At 42.0% G+C, this 19,250-nt stretch overlaps 1 protein-coding gene across 1 annotated transcript in view; it reads left to right on the forward strand.

Moving 5' to 3' along the window:
* Positions 1–19,019, forward strand: part of LOC141117511 (uncharacterized) — an 82,115-nt gene extending 63,096 nt beyond the window's left edge. The window contains exons 9-11 of the mRNA XM_073610409.1: positions 12,968–13,099; positions 15,253–15,377; positions 18,707–19,019. Of these exons, the coding sequence (XP_073466510.1) occupies positions 12,968–13,099; positions 15,253–15,377; positions 18,707–18,893 (444 nt within the window). The 3' untranslated portion in view covers positions 18,894–19,019. The remainder of the gene's footprint in view (positions 1–12,967; positions 13,100–15,252; positions 15,378–18,706) is intronic.
* The last annotated feature ends 231 nt before the right edge of the window (positions 19,020–19,250 follow it).

Below are 19,250 nucleotides of genomic sequence, written 5' to 3' on the forward strand. Positions count from 1 at the left end.
AATAAACTGTATTCAAGCAAGGCAGTTATATGATGATTGGCTTGCTCAATATGTTTATATTAGATCTTGGAAAGAAGCAATTTTTTTTAGATTTGGAAATAAATCTGGTCTTTTATTGGTAAAGTGTAAATGAGAGGGAAAAGACAGGGGGCCCATGCCACCCACTTTATAGACAAACATGGTCAGGTACAATCAAACCCAGAAATAAACCTTGAAATTTTGAAATGATACTATACAAATTTATATACTGCTGCATGTCCCAATCCGCAAGCTGATGTCTTTTTAGACCAAACTGACCTTTCAACTTGGTCAGAGGGTGATTTTTTTTTAATGTGAAGAATATAGTAAAATAAATACCAAAAACAATAAAATATTCTTCTTCTAATAAAGCCTCTGGTCCAGACAGCTTCAACCTTGAATTTTATAAAATATAATTGGAGAATTTAACGATCCCCTTGAGTAACCTGTTTTAATATATTCTTGAAAAAAACATATCCTTCTACAGGTGCTTATATTCTTATATATTAAGGTAAAGATCTTTGTTAAATCAGAATGTGAAAATGCTATTAAAAATAATGGCAAAGAGGTTGGCAACATTGCTTCCAGAATTGATATCACCATGTCAGACATGCTTTGTAATGGGTAGGTCTTACTGCTACAAATGATACAAAATTATTGATAGTTTTGGACAATCTACACGAAGGGAGTCCTTCTTCACGTTCTATGGCATTGTTGGCATTGGACGCGAATAAGGCCTTTGATAATGTAAATTGGCAATGGCTATGGCGTGTTCTGTATCACATGGAGTTTTAGGGAAAATTTTATGATTTTTTTTGCAAACTATATACTCTATTCCTTCTGCCAAAATGTATTTATAGGGATCTTTGCATACTTTTTTTTTTTAATTATTTATTTTTTATTCATTATTTTTTCCAATATAAAATATCTTTAAAAACAACATGGGCATTCCAGGTAGAGTATTTATCCAGTATAATTTCTTTCCCTAACATTGTTAAATTTGTCAGCAAGCTTATCCCGCTCTCCCTCCTCTTTCTCACTCCCTTGCCTAATAGAGAAATACTCACTGTATATATATAACTATGCTAGCTACCTATTTTGGTCTATATTTTGCAGCAGTTGTTACAACATCTTTTATCTTAGTTTTGGAATTTGTTATGATGTAATGTTCCATCGTGCTAGTATTAGTTTATCCAGAGAATACCTTTCCATCTTATCCCTTTTCTTGTTAATAATTCAAAGATCTTGCTCTAACTTTAACCCACTAAGAGGGGGAGCCTGTTCTCACCAACCACGCTCTCCACATCTTTTCAAATTCCCTAAGGTTTACTCTCTTTATATAGACTGCTTTTTCTTTCCATATAGTTTCATTTATGGTATTAATCCATTCACTTACTGCCGGGGGTTTCCTTGACTGCTATCTCAGCACAATCAGTTTTCTAGCTTTGAATAAGCATCTTAATATTGCTACTGTCGTGCTCTCTCCTTCCCCTGCTTTCTCCTTGTATTCCAACACGCAGAGCTTAGCCTCCAGACCAAAGATTGTGCCATAGATCCCATTTATGGTGTCAAGGACCCCCTCCCAATAACGGAACAACTTTGGGCATCTCAGCACCATATGTATGAGGTCTCCGGTCTCCTGGCATCTGGGGCATTTCGCATCAAGTCTCCTACAGTACATGAATAGCTTTTTAGGAGTGTAAATAGGCTCTGTGTATCAGCATCAAGTGAGACACTTTCTGTGAGGGGGATACCGATATCTTAGGTCCCATCTCCAATATTCTCTTCCACCGTTCCTGCATTATTTTCCCTATGTCCGCTTCCCGTCTCTCCCTATTATTATTACGGAGAGCCAAACCAGACGTATCTCCATTGTGCAGCTGTCCATATAATTCAGGAATAAGCCCCTTGGTTGTATCCGCTTTAAATATCTTTTAAAAGAGGGATTTTATTCCATATTAATGCTTGGACCCTAAATCGGGCTTCTAAAGTGTGTCTAATCTGTAAATATCTATAAAATGAGTGATATGGTATATTATATTCTATTCTTAATTCCAAGAAGGTTTTTAAAGTATTCCCTTCGTATAACTGAGCCAATCTATTTATGCCTTGTGTTTCCCACTCTTTAACCTTTCCTATTGGCAACAACTCCTTTAGGTTCTTATTGTTCCATAGGGGGGTATATTCAAATATCCCTGAGTTCCCCATCAGCTGTTTTCCAAACTTTTATTACCATTTTTGTTGTAGAGTTCTTATAATAAAAAGATTCCGCTTCCAACGCCTCCACTAGTGTGTTATGCAGAGGCCCTGAGAGAATTATTCTCCCATTTGCACCTCCTCCTCCCAAGTTATCACATCCCCTTAACTGTTGCAGCTGTGCTACCAGATAATAGCTCTCGGTGTGAGGTACCACCAAGCCCCCTTCCCCCGATCGGGAGCTGCAGTGTTTGCAGCCGAGCCTGTCCTCCTTTCCAGATCAATTCTCTGAAAAGGGTTTAAATTTTTTTTTTTAAACCATTTTTTACATATCCACACTGGGGAGTTATGTAACACGTACACATCCATATTATTTTTATCAGGCTGCATTGGCCTGCTACTGACAGGGGGAACCACTTCCAAATATTAACTTTTTGTTTAAATTTAGTCAATAATGGTGTTATATTATTACTAATATCAGTGGTGCCCCGCCTTCTGGAGCCTGCAGCGCTGATGGATGTCCCATTGGTCCAATGGTGTGACTGCGGGACGTGTGACATCCATCATAGGCGCTGCAGGCTCCAGAAGGCGGGAAATACAATGCGGCCACCGCGTGAGATCCCCGCTCGACTCTCCTCTTCTCCTCCTCTCATCGGGTTGCCTGCTGTGATGATGGGCGCGCACCGCACACCACAGCTGAGCTGCTGCTGCAGGACACATGAAGTCTCCTGATCAGGTAGGTCAGTGTGTGTCACTACCGTCAGTGTATGTAGGTCAGAGTATGTCAGCGCGTTTTTGCCACCTAGCAACTCCCCTGACTAATATACTGGTTAGGATCTCTCATCAAAAGTATCCCCAATTATTTCAGTGTATCTACTACCACTAATTGGTGCATTCCAGAAATAATTGGGTTACTCATAGGGTCCACCGATAGGAGCTCCGACTTCTCTCAATTTATCACTAATCCAGAAAATATTCAGAATTCCTCCACAATATTCACACCTTTATTTAAAGATTGCCCAGTGTCTCCCAAGAAAAGAAGGACATCCTCCCCTGTCCTCCGCTGGAATCCTTTTATCTCAGAGCACAATCTTATTGCTATTGCCAATGGTTCCATTGCGAGAGCAAAGAGCAAGGGAGAGAATGGGCATCCCTGTCTAGTCCCTCTTTTTAATTGAATCTTATCCGAGTATTCATTGTTAATTCTAACTTTAGCACTCGGATCATTATATAGCATTTTCATCCAACCTATAAAAGAAGGCCCAAATCCAAATTCCTCCAGAACCCGCCAGACATATCCCCAGTCCAGGCTATCAAAGGCTTTGGTCACATCCAGTGACAGCACAGTTTTTGCTCCCTTGTTGTCTGACGGGATCTGCAGGTTCAGGGATGTCCTTCTAATATTCATACTGGAGGATCTATTGGCAGCAAATCCCATTTGGTCTGGGTGAATACTTTTGGGAATACCTATTCAACCTGGCTGCCAGGACCTTAGCTATTATTTTAGCATCAGAGCACAACAAAGAGCTTGGTCTATATAAAGCTGCATCTAAGGGGTCTTTCCCTTCTTTATGTATCACTATAATAGTCGCTTCAAGCATCGAGGTCGGCAGTCTCCCCTCCTCCACCACCCCCCTCAGTGCTCCAAGCAGCTCTGGAAGTAATATTTCTCCATAATATTTGTATATCTCTGTCGGGAGCCCATCCGGACCAGGGGATTTCTGATTCGCAATTCCGGCTACTGCCTGTTAAAGTTCTCCAATGGTTATTGGAGCCTCCAAGTCCTCTCTATCTTCTTGTGAAATGGACGGTATCTCCAGATTCCTCAGGAATTTATCCATCTCTCCCTCCTCTGCGATGTATACAATTTTCTATAATAGTCACTAAATGTGTCTATAATCTCTGAGATGAGAGATGTAATCTTTCCTCCTGTTAGCTTAATTGTAGGTATAGTAGAGGGGGGAGAGTTGGATTTCACCAGTTGTGCCAGCATTCGACCCACATTTTTCCCTTCTCAAAAGGAGCATTGTTTCTGGAAAAGTCGCCTATTCTCAACCTTCCTAATAATAGCTATCTTATAGTCTTGTTGTTTATTTAGCCATATTTTTTTTTTTCCGGAGATGGATCGCTTACATACAGTCAGGTCCATAAATATTGGAACATCGACACAATTCTAATCTTTTTGGCTCTATACACCACCACAGTGGATTTGAAATGAAACGAACAATATGTGCTTTAACTGCGGACTTTCAGCTTTAATTTGAGGGTATTTACATCCAAATCAGTAGAACGGTGTAGGAATTACAACAGTTTGTTTATGTGCCTCCCACTTTTTAAGGGACCAAAAGTAATGGGACAATAGGCTGCTTAGCTGTTCAATAGCCAGGTGTGTTATTCCCTCATTATCCCATTTACTAGGAACAGATAAAAGGTCCAGAGTTCATTTCAAGTGTGCTATTTGCATTTGGAATCTGTTGCTGTCAACTCTCAATATGAGATCCAAAGAGCTGTCACTATCAGTGAAGCAAGCCATCATTAGGCTGAAGGACAAAACAAACCCATCAGAGAGATAGTAAAAACATTAGGTGTGGTCAAATCAACGGTTTGGAACATCCTTAAAAAGAAAGAATGCACCGGTAAGCTCAGAAACACCAAAAGACCCAGAAGACCATGGAAAACAACTTTTGTGGATGACCGAAGAATTCTTTCTCTGGTGAAGAAAACATCCTTCACAACAGTTGGCCAGATCAAGAACACTCTCCAGGAGGTAGGTGTATGTGTGTTAATGTCAACAATCAAGAGAAGACTTCACCAGAGTGAATACAGAGGGTTCACCACAAGATGTAAACCATTGGTGAGCCTCAAAAACAGGAAGACCAGATTAGAGTTTGCCAAGCAACATCTAAAAAAGCCTTCACAGTTCTGGAACAACATCCTATGGACAGATGAGACCAAGATCAACTTGTACCAGAGAGATGGGAAGAGAAGAGTATGGAGAAGGAAAGGAACTGCTCATGATCCAAAGCATACCACCTCATTAGTGAAGCATGGTAGTGGTAGTGTCATGGCGTGGGCATGTATGGCTGCCAATGGAACTGGTTCTCTTGTATTTATTGATGATGTGACTGCTGACAAAAGCAGCAGGGTGAATTCTGAAGTGTTTAAGTGTTTCGGGCAATATTATCTGCTCATATTTAGCAAAATGCTTCAGAACTCATTGGACGGCGCTTCACAGTGCAAATGGACAATGACCCGAAGCATATTGCGAAAGCAACCAAAGAGTTTTTTAAGGGAAAGAAGTGGAATGTTATCCAATGGCCAAGTCAATCACCTGACCTGAATCCGATTGAGCATGCATTTGACTTGCTGAAGACAAAACTGAAGGGAGAACAAGCAGGAACTGAAGACAGTTGCAGTAGAGGCCTGGCAGAGTATCACCAGGGATGAAACACAGCGTCTGGTGATGTCTATGCATTCCAGACTTCAGGCTGTAATTGACTGCAAAGGATTTGAAACCAAGTATTAAAAAGTGAAAGTTTGATGGATGATTGTTAATCTGTGCCATTACTTTTGGTCCCTTAAAAAGTGGGAGGCACATATACAAACTGTTGTAATTCCTACACTGTTCACCTAATTTGGATGTAAATACCCTCAAATTAAAGCTGAAAGTCTGCAGTTAAAGCACATCTTCATTGTTTCATTTCAAATCCATTGTGGTGGTGTATAGAGCCAAAAAGATTAGAATTGTGTCGATGTCCCAATATTTATGGACCTGATTGTAGTTATTTTCGGCCATCATTACCTCTGTTCTGATACTTTCCAACCATTCCCTTGATTCCCTGTTGAATTTTGCCACCTGCTGAATCAGTATACCTCTAAGGAATGCCTTTAAAGTGTCCCAAAGGATCCCAGCCGATGCTGTGCCTTCATTGAACTCTACAAACTCTTTCAGTTTAGGGAGGACCTCATCTGATTTCTTAATAATTTCAAGCCAAAATGGGCTTATTTTCCAAGTCCTCTGAGTTCTTTTTCCCACTTAGTTCAATACCAGCACCAATGGTGAGTGGTCCGAGTGGTTTAGTAGTTTGTAGTGCTCTTGCATTTACTAAAGCCATATCTATCCTGGAGAGCGTGGAATGAGTACCTGAAAAACAGGAATATTGTTGAGTGTCTGGATTTCGTGCTTTCCAGTTATCCATCAGTTCCACTTCCTCCAGGAATTGACTTAATCGGCTCTTTTCTATATTCGAGAGGGGAACCTATCAACCTTTTTATCTAGGACTTCATTAAAGTGACCTACTATTATTATCGGTGCGTCCTCCTTATCTAACAAAAATTCAGTTAATCTATACATAACCTCCATTTTAAAGGGTGGGGGGATATATATATTTGCCACAACATACAATTTGTTTTCTAGGCATTGGAGGAAAACAAATCGACCCATCTCATCAATGCTGATCTGTATGCAGGAAAAAGCCACCCCTGTTCTCACCATAACACTCACCCCTCTAGAATAGGAAGAATATACACAATGGTATTGAGTCTGATACCTCCTACTCTCTAGTTGTGTTATTGCGTGTTTTGTTAAGTGTGTTTCCTACAGACAGGCCAGCCCTATTACATGTCTTTCCAGTATGGAAAACACTGCTGCTTTTTTAACTGGGTTGCCCATTCCCCTGACATTGAGTTTAGCCTGCATCTAAGATCAAGGAAGGTATAAGAATCAATTGAGAGTGAAAATTTAAAAATTAGTTCATGTGAAATTCAAACCATCTCTGTTGTTTCTACCATTAATTCCATGTGCACTGTGTTGTAACCCCTGTGTACATTTCTCTATTATATTAATTTCAAGTATACATTTCATTGTTAGTGTAACATTCAGTTTACATTCCTCCTCTATTTGTGAGTAAACTATTCCTCTATTCCCACCCCCCCACTTTGTCTGTCCCCCACCCTACCCACCCAGCCACCCCTCTCCCTCCCCCCCTCTGCCCCCCCCTCCACCTATCAAGGTGTACCCTAAGGGGCTTTTTTGTGACCAATTCATAACCTTTCAGTGCAACATACTTTCCTATTTCTCCCCTACTCCCCTTTCCTATCAACATCAGAGAAAACAATAATAAAACATTTTTTAAAAATACATCCCTCTCTTCCATATAGTGACAAAACCAAACCCATTCCTCGTGTGTCTCCTCCCCCTAGTCAATTAATCCATATTTCAATTTAAAAAGGAGAGGAGGAGGTAAGAGGAGGAGAAGAGAAGAGAAAAAAATTCAACCACACAAGTTTATCTCCCTTCCCCTCCCCTCACTCAACAAATTCAAACATTTTAACCATTACCCTCCTTTCCTTCCCTTCTAATCCTCCTCCCTCCCTCAGTTTATCTGCAGTTTCTCCTTATTGTCCTCCAACCACATTGCTGCTCCAGTCATATCAAAAATCTGTATTCCTCCCAGTGCTACTACTCGTAGCCATGCTGGATAAAGCAGTGCATATGTCATCTTAAATTTTTGTAAGGAGCGCTTTATCTCAGAAAAAGCTGCTCTGTGCTTCTGAAAGTCTGGCGAAAAGTCTGAATAGAACGAGACCTTACTTCCCTTATAGAAAATTCCCCGCCTCCCTTGCCTTCCGTAGGAGTATCACTTTGTCTTTGTAATTAGGTAATTTCATCAATATTGGTCTTGGGTATCCTCCTGTGTGCTCTTTCGATTGAAAACAACGGCGAAAATGTCTCTTTTCCAAAAACTTCAATGAACCATTTTTCTAAGAAATCTATAGGGTCAGAACCCTTACTCCTTTCAGGCAGCCCCACCAGTCTCACATTATCTCTTCGGAGCCTATTCTCCATCTCATCCATTTTTGAGGCATATGTACTCATCTGATCTTTCATATTTTTAACATCATGTCTTAATGGGTACATATTGTCTTCTATTTGGCTTATCCTCCCTTCCAGGACTGTTGTTCTTTCTGCTGTTTTTTGTAGATCTTGTCTGACCCGTATCAAATCCTCCTTTACCCCCTTCAGTTGGTCACATAATTCCCCTAATGAAAGCTTGCATGCATTTACAGCCTGGAGTACATCCTTCAGTGTCGGTTCTTTCTCAGGGATAGGATTAGGGTCAGAGAGTATCTCTTCATGTTGCTCTGTCGGCCCCATACTTTTACTGCTCACAGTTCTTGTTGTTGAAACAGCTGATGCTATGACTGATGAATGACCCTGACTTTTCCTGTCCACTGATACCCCCTATTGTATTTTTACCTGTTGAGCCCCTTTCATAGGTGTCTGCATCGGGGTATGAACAAAGCTTTCTAATTTTGCTGCAGCCACCTGCTGGGGGTTCTTATCCTTTGAGGAATGCAGTTGTTGTGTCCCCACATTCTCCGGCTGCATTTGCTCTTCTCCTCTTCTTTTTGTTGCCATACCTGTTTTTATAAGACACAGTCCTACAGGTATTTATGGCTATTAAAGTTGTACGGAAACGAGGAAGAAAAAGATAGGGGGTTCCTTCCCTTTTCCCTCCCTTCCCCCTTCCCTTTTCTTTTAATCCCTAGGGATGTCAAGAGCTGGGCCCCTAAACTGAATTTTAAGCAAAGCTGGAATACTGGGTTGGTGTATAACAAAGTCCTCTGAGCAGAAAAGCTAGAGCTCTAGAATCTTATAGTTCTGTATTTTAGAGGCCTCTAATGCTGGAGAAGCAGGGTTCCATATGCTCTAGTATACTAAGGGGAACAAACCTGGATGAAACCATTATTGTTGCTGGGAACCTGGTTTATTGGATCAGATGTTGATAGTTCTTATACACTTATACTGTGAAGGAAGCATATATTATAGTAACCAACAAGGCTATTACTCCAGGAATTCCTGAGTGTCATGAAATATAGTCTCTGAGAGCCATAAAGCTAAAACAGTACCAACTGGATAATGTCCCAATAAAAAAATAAAAAAAAGAGGAAGAGGTACTCAATACATACTGCTGGGCTGCTTATATGCCATTTATCTGAGCTCAATGCATAGGCTTATTCACAGTTCAGGTAGTTAATTACCAGTCCGCCCAGCATCCAGCGAGGGATTTATTTATATAATAGAGTCACTCACCATCTGGGTCAGTTCTGACCCCCTGGGAATCACTGCTCATACCTCTCAGGTTTTTCTCCACAGACTCCGGCTCAGCTTGTCTCTGATGTCCCACTTTCCCCTCAGGTCATCTCACCGCACACTCACGGCTCCTCCAGCAGTGATGCCACAGAGACCTTTTCTTCGTGTGCTCCCTCTCTCTAGCGAAATTTTGCGTTGTTCCAAGGTATACTCAGCATCTCCTGGCCACATCGGTATCACTCACGGTTCTCTGTAAGCGTTTGGAAGCACACTCCTCCTCCTCTCTCGTGACTCCGCTCGGAGGGGGGCATGGCTCAACCAGCCAGGTCCGTCAGTTCAAACTCAGTTCAAGCACCAACACCAAGCGGCAGCCTCCATACGCCTCTGCACAGAGGGGAAAGACAGGGAGAGAGCCCACACACATCCTCACGCTCTCACTCCACTCGCTCCCGCATCTCACATCCGGTCACGCCCCCGTTTCATAAAATCCAGGGATCTTTGCATACTTGGTTCAAACTTTATAGGGGCCTACTATCAGGGTTGCACTCTGACTCCCTTGTTATTTAATCTAACCTTAGAACCTTTGGGTTATTATTTGGAATCTTCTTCTTTGTTGCAGGAACTAATGTTGGGGAGTCATGAAAATAAGATTTTTTTTTTGCAGATGGCATAATATTATTAGTATTTGATTCTAGGTCTCAAGTTTCTAAAATTCTGAAACATATAAAACAATTTTGATAGTTTTTGGTTTTGAGCATAAATCTGGCCAAAATCGTGTGGTTGTTTTTAACTAAAACTCTTCTTGAAAAAATCTCTACTGGGTGAGTCAGAGCAGCTTAACAGTCTAGAATTATTATATAAAATACCCTGGGGTTTTGATACCTAAAAATATTTATGCCCTTAATTATTTTCCTGTAATTAATAAAATAATTGCTGAAGTACAACAATGCAAAGAATTACAGCAATGGAATTATCTACCTATTTCTATGCTAGGCAGGTGTCACTTGATTAAAATGGTTAATCTTGCTAGGTTGCTATATCCCCCTTCAAGTGATTCCTTTATTGCTAAAACATAGAGATATTGATAGATTAATTTCAGCCTTTTCTTCCTTTATATGTCAAGGTAAGGTAACTGGTCTGGCTGTTTGATCCTAGGTTCCATTCTCTGATAGGCACATAGCAGTCAGGCATACGGTATCTCTTAATCACTCGAGTCAGAGAACAGGCTGGGCATGCCTTTTTGTGTTTTTTTTATTTAATTCTTTGGGTATGAACTGGGATGGGGTGAGGGTGAGCCTAGCAATACTCCAACAAACTTCAAACTGGCAGTAGAGGACACTAATGCTAAAATAATACTTCAGGGTGAAGGCACCCCCTTTGAAGTGTAGACAATGTGGTACTGAACAGGGACTCCCCAACAGGAATACAGTCCTGAGTGTATTGGTAATAAAGTAAATCTCCCAAAAGAGGCCAAAGAAAGTCCAGAAGGCTGGTAGTCATTGTGTCCTGTATACTGTACACCTGCTTGCAGTATCAGTCAGTTTGTGTACAAACTGCCCATATCCTGGGTCCTTTGGAAACTTTCTACAAAAGCTTCAGTAGAATAGAATAGAGGTTTCCCAGCCAAACAGCAGTATAAAAGATTCTTGCAGCTGCAAGTGGATTTCCTAGAGATGCCACAACTCTAAGGCTGGGTCGTACTCGCCCAGGAAGAAGAGACCCCTGCTCTGGGTTCCAGCCTATTTATACCTCCCTCAGCTCCCTGCTGGTCACTCACATTCCTGACCAGGTATTGGCTGGAGAGGCATTAATATTCAGGCTGCGATCTGTATTCTTCCATCCACTGTGTCCCAGGGTTCCCTGGGATACAGGGGAAAGTAACCAAGCCCACACCAGTAGAGCCCAGAGCAGACCTTAACAAACTTTTGTTGCTCTCCCTGATTACAAGGAAGCCAAAGACTAATTTTAAACAACAGTAGTCTAATGGGACACTACACCTCGATTTGCTTTGAAGAGATTACAAACAAGTATCCATTAGGTGTTATTGTTCTGAATCTTCACTTACTGTACAAAATTTGGCATGTTTGTTAAGTTACGTGATGGATTGGATTAATCGGTGCATATCTACTGGGAAACAAGCAAGGCATTTGCCTTGAGTGGCATTTTTCAGGGGGGCAGTGCCGACCCCAGGCAGAAGGGACACTACGAGGACTGCAGAGAAGCAGTGGCATCACTACAGGTGTGCACACTGGGGTGACACCAGGGGTTGCCATGGACTGACGTTCGGTAACAGAGGAGCAAAGCGGAAGCAGGGGGTGGTGGTGGCTGCAGCCTTCGATCCCAAAAGTAGCTCAATTGGCAGAGCAGGTCAATATCCGAAGCCTTGCTACACACAGCTGGTAAAAAGGAGCTGCGTGAAGGAGAGTCTGGTATCGTTTTTTTGAGGGGGGGGACGTCAGAGTCTCCTGGTTTAGTATAAGGGGATCTCACCCCCCTCTCTCTCTCACCCCTTTCTCACTCTCTCAACCCCTTCCCTCTCTCGCCCCCCACCTCTTTCCCCCCCTCCCTCTCTCACCCCCTCTCTCTCTCCCCCCCCACCCCACCTCTCTCTCAACCCTTCCTCTCCAGAGACCCTACACAGCCTCCAGAGACCCCACAAAGCCACCAGAAACCCCACATAGCCACCATAGAACCCACATTGCCACCAGAGACCGTGAATAGCCACTTGAGATGAAAGGGGAGGGACTAATTTAGATGGGGGGCACACGATTTTAGTCTTGCCTAGGGCAGCACAAAACCAAAATACACCACTGAGTCTTGAGTCTTATCCAGTACAACTGTGGTCCGCTGTGGGTTTTTGCATACTCTTTTCTAGACTTTTCCTATTCAAAATAACTTGCTTTTGCAAGATACTCTGATGGCATGAAGGGTGGTTGGAAGATTATTAGTTGACAGATTTTTTTACTCTAATTACGCTATTGACTTCTTCACTGTTTTTTACTTTGAGAAGCAAAACCTAAGTTTTTCATATCAGGAGAGAGAGAAGTGGGAACAGTTAACCTACAAGATGTGTTATGTCTTAATGGTCCCCTGTTACCTTTTCCCATACTTAAGCAGAAGTATGGTATTTCAGAGTTACATTTTTTTTCACAATATGCACAGTTTAAGAGTTTCCTTAATTCTGTTCTGGGAAATTCATTTTAGCCAAAGCTCCATCTGAATTGTATGCATTTATTGGATAAGCCATTTGAGAAGTGTGGATTATCGTGGTTTTATTTCTTGAGAGAAGAGGAGGGCTCAGATCCTCCATTAAATTCAGGATAAATGGGCCCAGTTCTTGAGTATATCACCAGAGGAAGCCTGTTCCCATATCCAATATGGTTGGCAATGTACTACTAAGACATTATTACGTAAACACTGGAAAGATTCAATACAACATTTTTTTTAAAGAAAATACCAAGGATTTAATTTTGTTCATAAATCACCATCCTTATCTCATTATCCAAAATGTCTTCTTGACAGACCTAATATATATTTACAATTATATAAGCAAGGAAGAATATGAAATAAACAATGTACTGCAATTGTGACAACAACATTCAGATAAAATAACTATGATGAATGAATAAGTGTTTTGTTCTGCTTCTACCCAAACAGGAATTCAACACGGTTGTTCAGCACAGAATTAAAGTTCTATACATTCAGTCATTCTTCAAAAACAAAAGCAAAAATAAAGTAGAAACATTTGTACAAGGAAGCAAAAAACTGAAGGAGTTCTTCACTGAGTTGGTAAGTGTATATAATTAGATTCTGCAATAGATATTAATTATGTAGCACCCTCTAGTGTGTGCTACTAGTAGTGAGAGTAGGCAAACAATACTCTGACTCATATCAACTGGTGAGTCTACAACTGGGTCAGGATTACAAGAGTTCAGGGCTGGATGACTCATTCTGGCAGCTCTCTGGTGCCCCTCCCCCCTGTTTCTAGAATGTTCTGGAACTAGTGGGTGAATGTTAGGAGGGGCTGTCTTGAATATTTATGGGCCCTCAGCCAATCCCCAGAGATGGGCCTGGCAGGGGACTAAGATAGCCCATAAATAGACTTGGGCCATGCCAGCAGGGGAATCAGGTGGAAGATGGAGAAGTATTGCTGAGGGAGGCTGTCGGTGGCACTTGAGGGACCCCCACTGGGGTGGGGTTTACCTTGTGCTGGAGCTTGGAAGGTTGTCCTGGAATTATCCCACCGCATGAGGCAGTTGGAGGGATTCATGCCAGGAGGCAGCGGCAGAGAGCAAGGAGAGACAGTGAGTAGATTAGCATGGTGCAGGGACAGACAAGGGGAGAGACTGTCATTTGCAGCAGATCTTTTTTAAAGACAGCGTTGTGCCAAGTCTTCATCCAACTTTGCCCTGGGGAGTCTCCATGTGTATGTGTCAGTTGGGCAGGACTGGGGCAGAGAGCCAGTAAGGAGGACTGGAAAGGAAAACAGCTTGGCTAGCATTCTGCAAGCAAGGGGAACTGGGATCAGTGGCCACAGGAAGGCAGAAGAACTTACTTCCCCTTTAAACTTTACCAATTCCCACGCTAAAGCTGAAAGACTGCTAAAGCAGGAGCTTACTTTGCTGGGAGGGTGTCCAAGGACACTCCAGTAAGTATGGGTGGCGTGTTCTATGTTTACTGCATCCTTGAGACACAGCTGATCATAATTTGGGGTAAATGGCCAAATGGCCAATCACAGCGGCCCTTTACAACATGGTCAGCTGTGTCCAATGACAGCTGATTATGATCTAAACAAAAGCCGGATACCAGCATTCCTTTCCTCACGCTGACAGCGTGAGGAGAGCCAATAACCAGCTTGTGTTAAAGGGACATCAACACTGATAATTAGGGCACTAATTATCAGTATCCTGATTATTAGTGCAGCCCCTACAGTGCCCACCAATGCTGCCTATCAGTGCTGCCAATCAGTGCTCATCAGTTTTGCCAATCAGTGCCGTTTATCAGTGTTGCCTATTAGTGCCCATCAGTGCCGCTTATCAGTGCCTCCTCATCAGTGCCCATCAGTGCAGCATATCAGTGCAGCCTCATCAGCGAACATCAGTGAAGGAGAAAAACTACCTGTTTGCAAAATTTTATAACAGACTATGAAAAACTTTGTTTTTTCAAAATGTTTGGTCTTTTTTCCTTTTTTAGCAAAAAATAAAAGACCCAGTGGTGATTAAACACCACTAAAAGAAAGCACTTTTTGTGTGACAAAAAAAATATAAAAATGTCATATGGGTACAGTGCTGCATCACTGTCCAATTGTCACTCAAAGTGAGACAGTGCTGAAAGCTGAAAATTGGCCTGGGCAGGAAGCGGGTAAAACTGAGCATGCAACCTTTGCAGTGCGGGGGGAATTCCACTGCAGGGGGAACTTCCCCGGGGTTCAGCTTTAAGGCACAGACAGCAAAAAAAACACTGTTAAAAGTTGTAACCCTTCCTTTCTCTACTAAAAATAGGTTTTGATTTTAGTCCATGTCCCCACTGAAGATATTTCTTTTATTCTCTATACAGACAGGAAGTGAGGGCAATTCTCTGCAATAGAGACACAACCGGCAATAAAAACCTGCCTTTTTTTTAAAGCAATTCTGTCATGAGAGAGGAACATGGAGAGTACTAATACTGACCTTTCGAAAATGCTAGATGACTGGCTGTCATACAGACCTTCTGGCTTGAATACTTTGAATTGGAACATTTAGGCAGATAATAACTTAGACGTTTTCTTTGACTTCCTAAACTGCATACTTACAGGTGACTCAGAAGGTATTCAAAGCAGAATATCGAGATCACATCCAGTCGGCCAGCATTTTCTGAAGTAGATCAGCAATGGTGGCACCCATATTTTTCTATCTGGTATATAAAAGAAAATAAATTCACACTGATTTGCTTTTCATATAAAGGTTTCAGATGAAGACCAGCTGGGCAATGATCCACTGGAATATATGGGGCAAATGCTGACCGCCAATGACTTTGAATCACTGCAAACAACAACCATATACTTCCTCAACGAACACCAAGACCTAAGGTAAATTAATGGATAGACTTTTCGTGTTATATACCGGTTATCTGTTTTCTATTTTTATTTTATCCATTCTGGTCAAATATCGTTAGAACTTTAAATATACAGAAACAAGATCATGTCTATACTTCTCAGCTTATCATAGTGATGAGCAGGACATAAGAGGGCAGACAGGCCTACTGTATTATCCCACAAATTTTAATAAAAATATATGGTAAAAAAGAAATACTCACAAACAGTGTTGGGTGAACGGGCATGAGACGGAGCATGAACACGCCAAATGCCCTGCAGTGCACTACGCGCTGCACAGTGCATTCTGCGCCCTGATTGGGCAAAGCTTTGCCCAAGCAGAGTGCAGTAAAAGCTGGTTGTTAAGGAGCAGGGTTGGGAAACTGGCCACAGCGTCCTTAACAACCGATGAGTCATCAGCTGTCAATGGGCTTCCCCGCTGACAGCTGAATAAAAAAAAAAAAAAACAATCATTTGCTGGTAAAAAAATACATTTGAGTCTGGTATGGATTTTACGGGCAATCCATACAAAAAAAACAAAAACAAAGGTGTGGGGTCCCCCCCAAAATCATTACCAGACCCTTTTCTGAACATGCAGCCTGTCAGGTTAGGAACGAGCGCCCTCCCTCCTGAACTATACTAGGCCACATGCCCTCAACATGGGGAGGTGCTTTGGGGCAGTGGGGGCTCTGCCCCCCATCCCAAAGCACCTTGTCCCCATGTTGATGGGCTGTGGTTGTGGGGGTCTGCGGGTGGGGGGTTTATTGGAATCTGAAAGCCCCCTTTAACAAGGGGGCCCCCAGATCCTGCATAGTACCCCTACCCATTCACCAAAAAAGTCTCAAAAAGTAATAAAAACACAGATAAAGTTTCTGACAATTACTTTATTAACAAATAAAAAAACAGTGTCCCTCGAAGAAAATCCATCGTCAATCACAACGCCCGTCGCACCAAAAAAAGAAAAAAAAATGCTCTGCACTCATTGAAGGCTGAATGCCTCCTCTTCCGTTCTTATATAGGTAAGAGCAAAGCCACCTGGCAACATCACCTGGTGGCACCATCTCCCTTTAGACGTCACATCATATAAAAGCAAAGGAGAAGGCCTTCAAAAAATACAAGGCTGAGGGATCATCGTCAGCATTCCAACTGTACAAAGAATGCAATAAGAAATGTAAGGGTGTAATCAGGATGGCTAAGATAGAACATGAAAGGCACATAGCGGACGAGAGTAAGAAAAATCATAAGAGATTCTTTAAGTATATAAATAGTAAAAGAGGGAGGAAAGATCATATTGGCCCGATAAAGAATGATGAAGGGATTCTGGTTACAAAGGATGGTGAGATGGCAAAGGATTTGAATGTATTCTTCTCCTCAGGCTTCACGAGGGAAATGGGGGGCTTCAGTAACCAAAACTGCAATGTTTATCCTCATGACACGTCACAGGGAACACCCCCATGGTTAACAGAGGATAAAATCAGAAACAGACTTGAAAAACTTAACATAAATAAGTCACCGGGACCAGATGGCTTGCACCCGAGAGTCCATAAAGAACTCAGTCAATTAATTGCCAGACCATTGTTTCTAATTTTTACAAACAGTCTACACTCTACCATCATCTTGTTCTCCTCCCTCATAAACCCCATATCCTCCTCTCTTCAGCTCCTTCCACACTATATGAGGCTTTTGCATAGCCCTATGCCAACGGGTGGGTTAAACCTACTAAGGGTGGTAACTTCCTCTTGCTAACAGAGAACACACAGAGAACACTGATCCAGGATCGGCACACTGCTCGGATACATAGAAGGGACCCTCAAGTAATCTTGTCACCAAAACATAAAGGAAAAGGGACTTCCCATAGTGTAATAACGTATGAATAATTTATTTATAGGTAATTGAATCACACTTACAAGCATGGATAAGTAACGATCATAAGTAGCCGGCCGGCTTGCGAGCGCCCGTACACTCCGGGAAAACACAAGCGGTATGTCAGTGCGTCCTGTCCTGTGCGTCCAGTCAATGAAACACGCTGGACACTATAAAGCTACCTTCTTCCCCTTCAGACCTGCCATCAAAACATCTAACAGAGTTTTTCAGCACTGACAGCCTTTGTAGTTCTGAGCAAGCTGATGCTGGCCCCGACTCCCTAGACTCTCTTATTGCACTGTCCGTTGGCCTCTCTGCTGCCCGCTGCGCTGGTTGCTAGATTCGCCTTCCGCCTGGCGTCTAGGAACCAGTGACGTCACGTCATGAGGCCGAGGCGAGGCCCCAGCATTCAGAGCAGATGAGGAACTTCTGCCTCCTTCGTGCCTGGTCACTTTTTAGGCTCCACCCACCTCCCCCATCTTCTCGAGGCAGCGCGGCTCAGAGCCTGAGGGAAAGAAGGGAGCACGCCTGAAGAGCTGAGTGTGAGCTGCCCACCTGCACCAGCACCTGGCTGAGGAGAGGCAGCCTGTGTCCATGTTCTGGAGCTCATCTAACAGCACTGTTTGTATAATTGTGATCAATGTGTTAAATTAATTATTTCATGATAGATATGCGCGAGATGTCATTGCTAACCTTCTAAAAATGCTCTTTACCCAGCTGTAATGCTGACCCGTGGGTCTGAATGCTTTCTACGCCAGAGCCTGTATGCAAATCAGAAAAGTTTAATGAAAGTTAAAAATTCTTATCTGCATACCTCCTCCGGGTTAATGAATATAAATATTGGAACACCAGGGTCATGATGCTGGCATTTTCAGAAAGAAAAGTCAGTAGTGGAAACCTCTGTAAACTTAAAAACTGATTAGAAATGACTATTTAGACACTGGCAGCTTGATCCTTCTATTAAGCTTTTGCATCAGGTTTCTCAAACCTTTGCATGCCTGCGCTTTATGTGATAATGACTAAGCCCCTCCCCTTCATGACATTGTTGAAAGGGGATGGAGCATGGGTGACCTTAAAATGATGCCCCCCCCCCCGAAAAAAGTTCTGCGGCTGCCCATGCACACTTTGCATGGTACACGTTCTTTAATTCACAGAAATCTGTCCCCATCATTAAAAGGTTAGTTGGTTAGTTGTGTGTAGCCAAAGGTCAGGCCAAGGATTCCCAAATCCTCCTCTGTATGTAGTGCAAATTAGATGCTTTGATAAATGGGTTTCCATAAAACATGTAAAAAAAAGAACCTTGAGCTCCACCTGCTGAAATACAATGAGACTGCATAATATTAATATGCAATATTTCATATTTACTTAATAACAACTGTGTTGAACATGTATTCTTTAGCACTGGTTATAATAAAGAAAATAATTACAAAACCAATCCATGCTCCCTTGTTTTATTGTTACAGGAAAGAACACCTGGTGACCATTTTGAAAATTAAAGGTGGCATCAAACATGAAGAAAAAGCGAAGCTTTTATATTATATAGAAAACAGGAAGATTCTTTTTGGTGAAAACAGGCTGAAGTTTTTTGAGGATGTAAACACAGGTTTTCATTTGAAGAATTTACTGTGCTTCCAATGCTGCTGCGCATAGGAGGACACATACATATGTTTTATAGTCAGTTGAATGGCTGTCTTAGACTTTTTGAGTCATAAGAATACTACTGAAAGTGTTTCTGAAATGTTTTTATATTTATTATTAAAATACTTTATAATTTGATGTTACTGTTGTGGAGTTTTTTTTTATAATGCTGATCCATTCTTTAGGGTTCATTCACATCTGTCTGTTGTGCAGTATTGCAGTAACACATAAGTTACTGCAGTGCACCGTACATGTGCTGGCGAGTTGCAGTGCTATTTTAATGGCATCTCAGATGTACATGCATTGCAGCATACCCCAATGCACTGTTGTGCGTTGTGGGGCACTGCAATGGAAAACTGGTGCTTGTAC

The sequence above is a fragment of the Aquarana catesbeiana genome, linkage group LG13 (genome assembly GCF_042186555.1).
Source record: "Aquarana catesbeiana isolate 2022-GZ linkage group LG13, ASM4218655v1, whole genome shotgun sequence".
In the NCBI taxonomy this organism is placed as follows: Eukaryota; Metazoa; Chordata; class Amphibia; order Anura; family Ranidae; genus Aquarana; species Aquarana catesbeiana.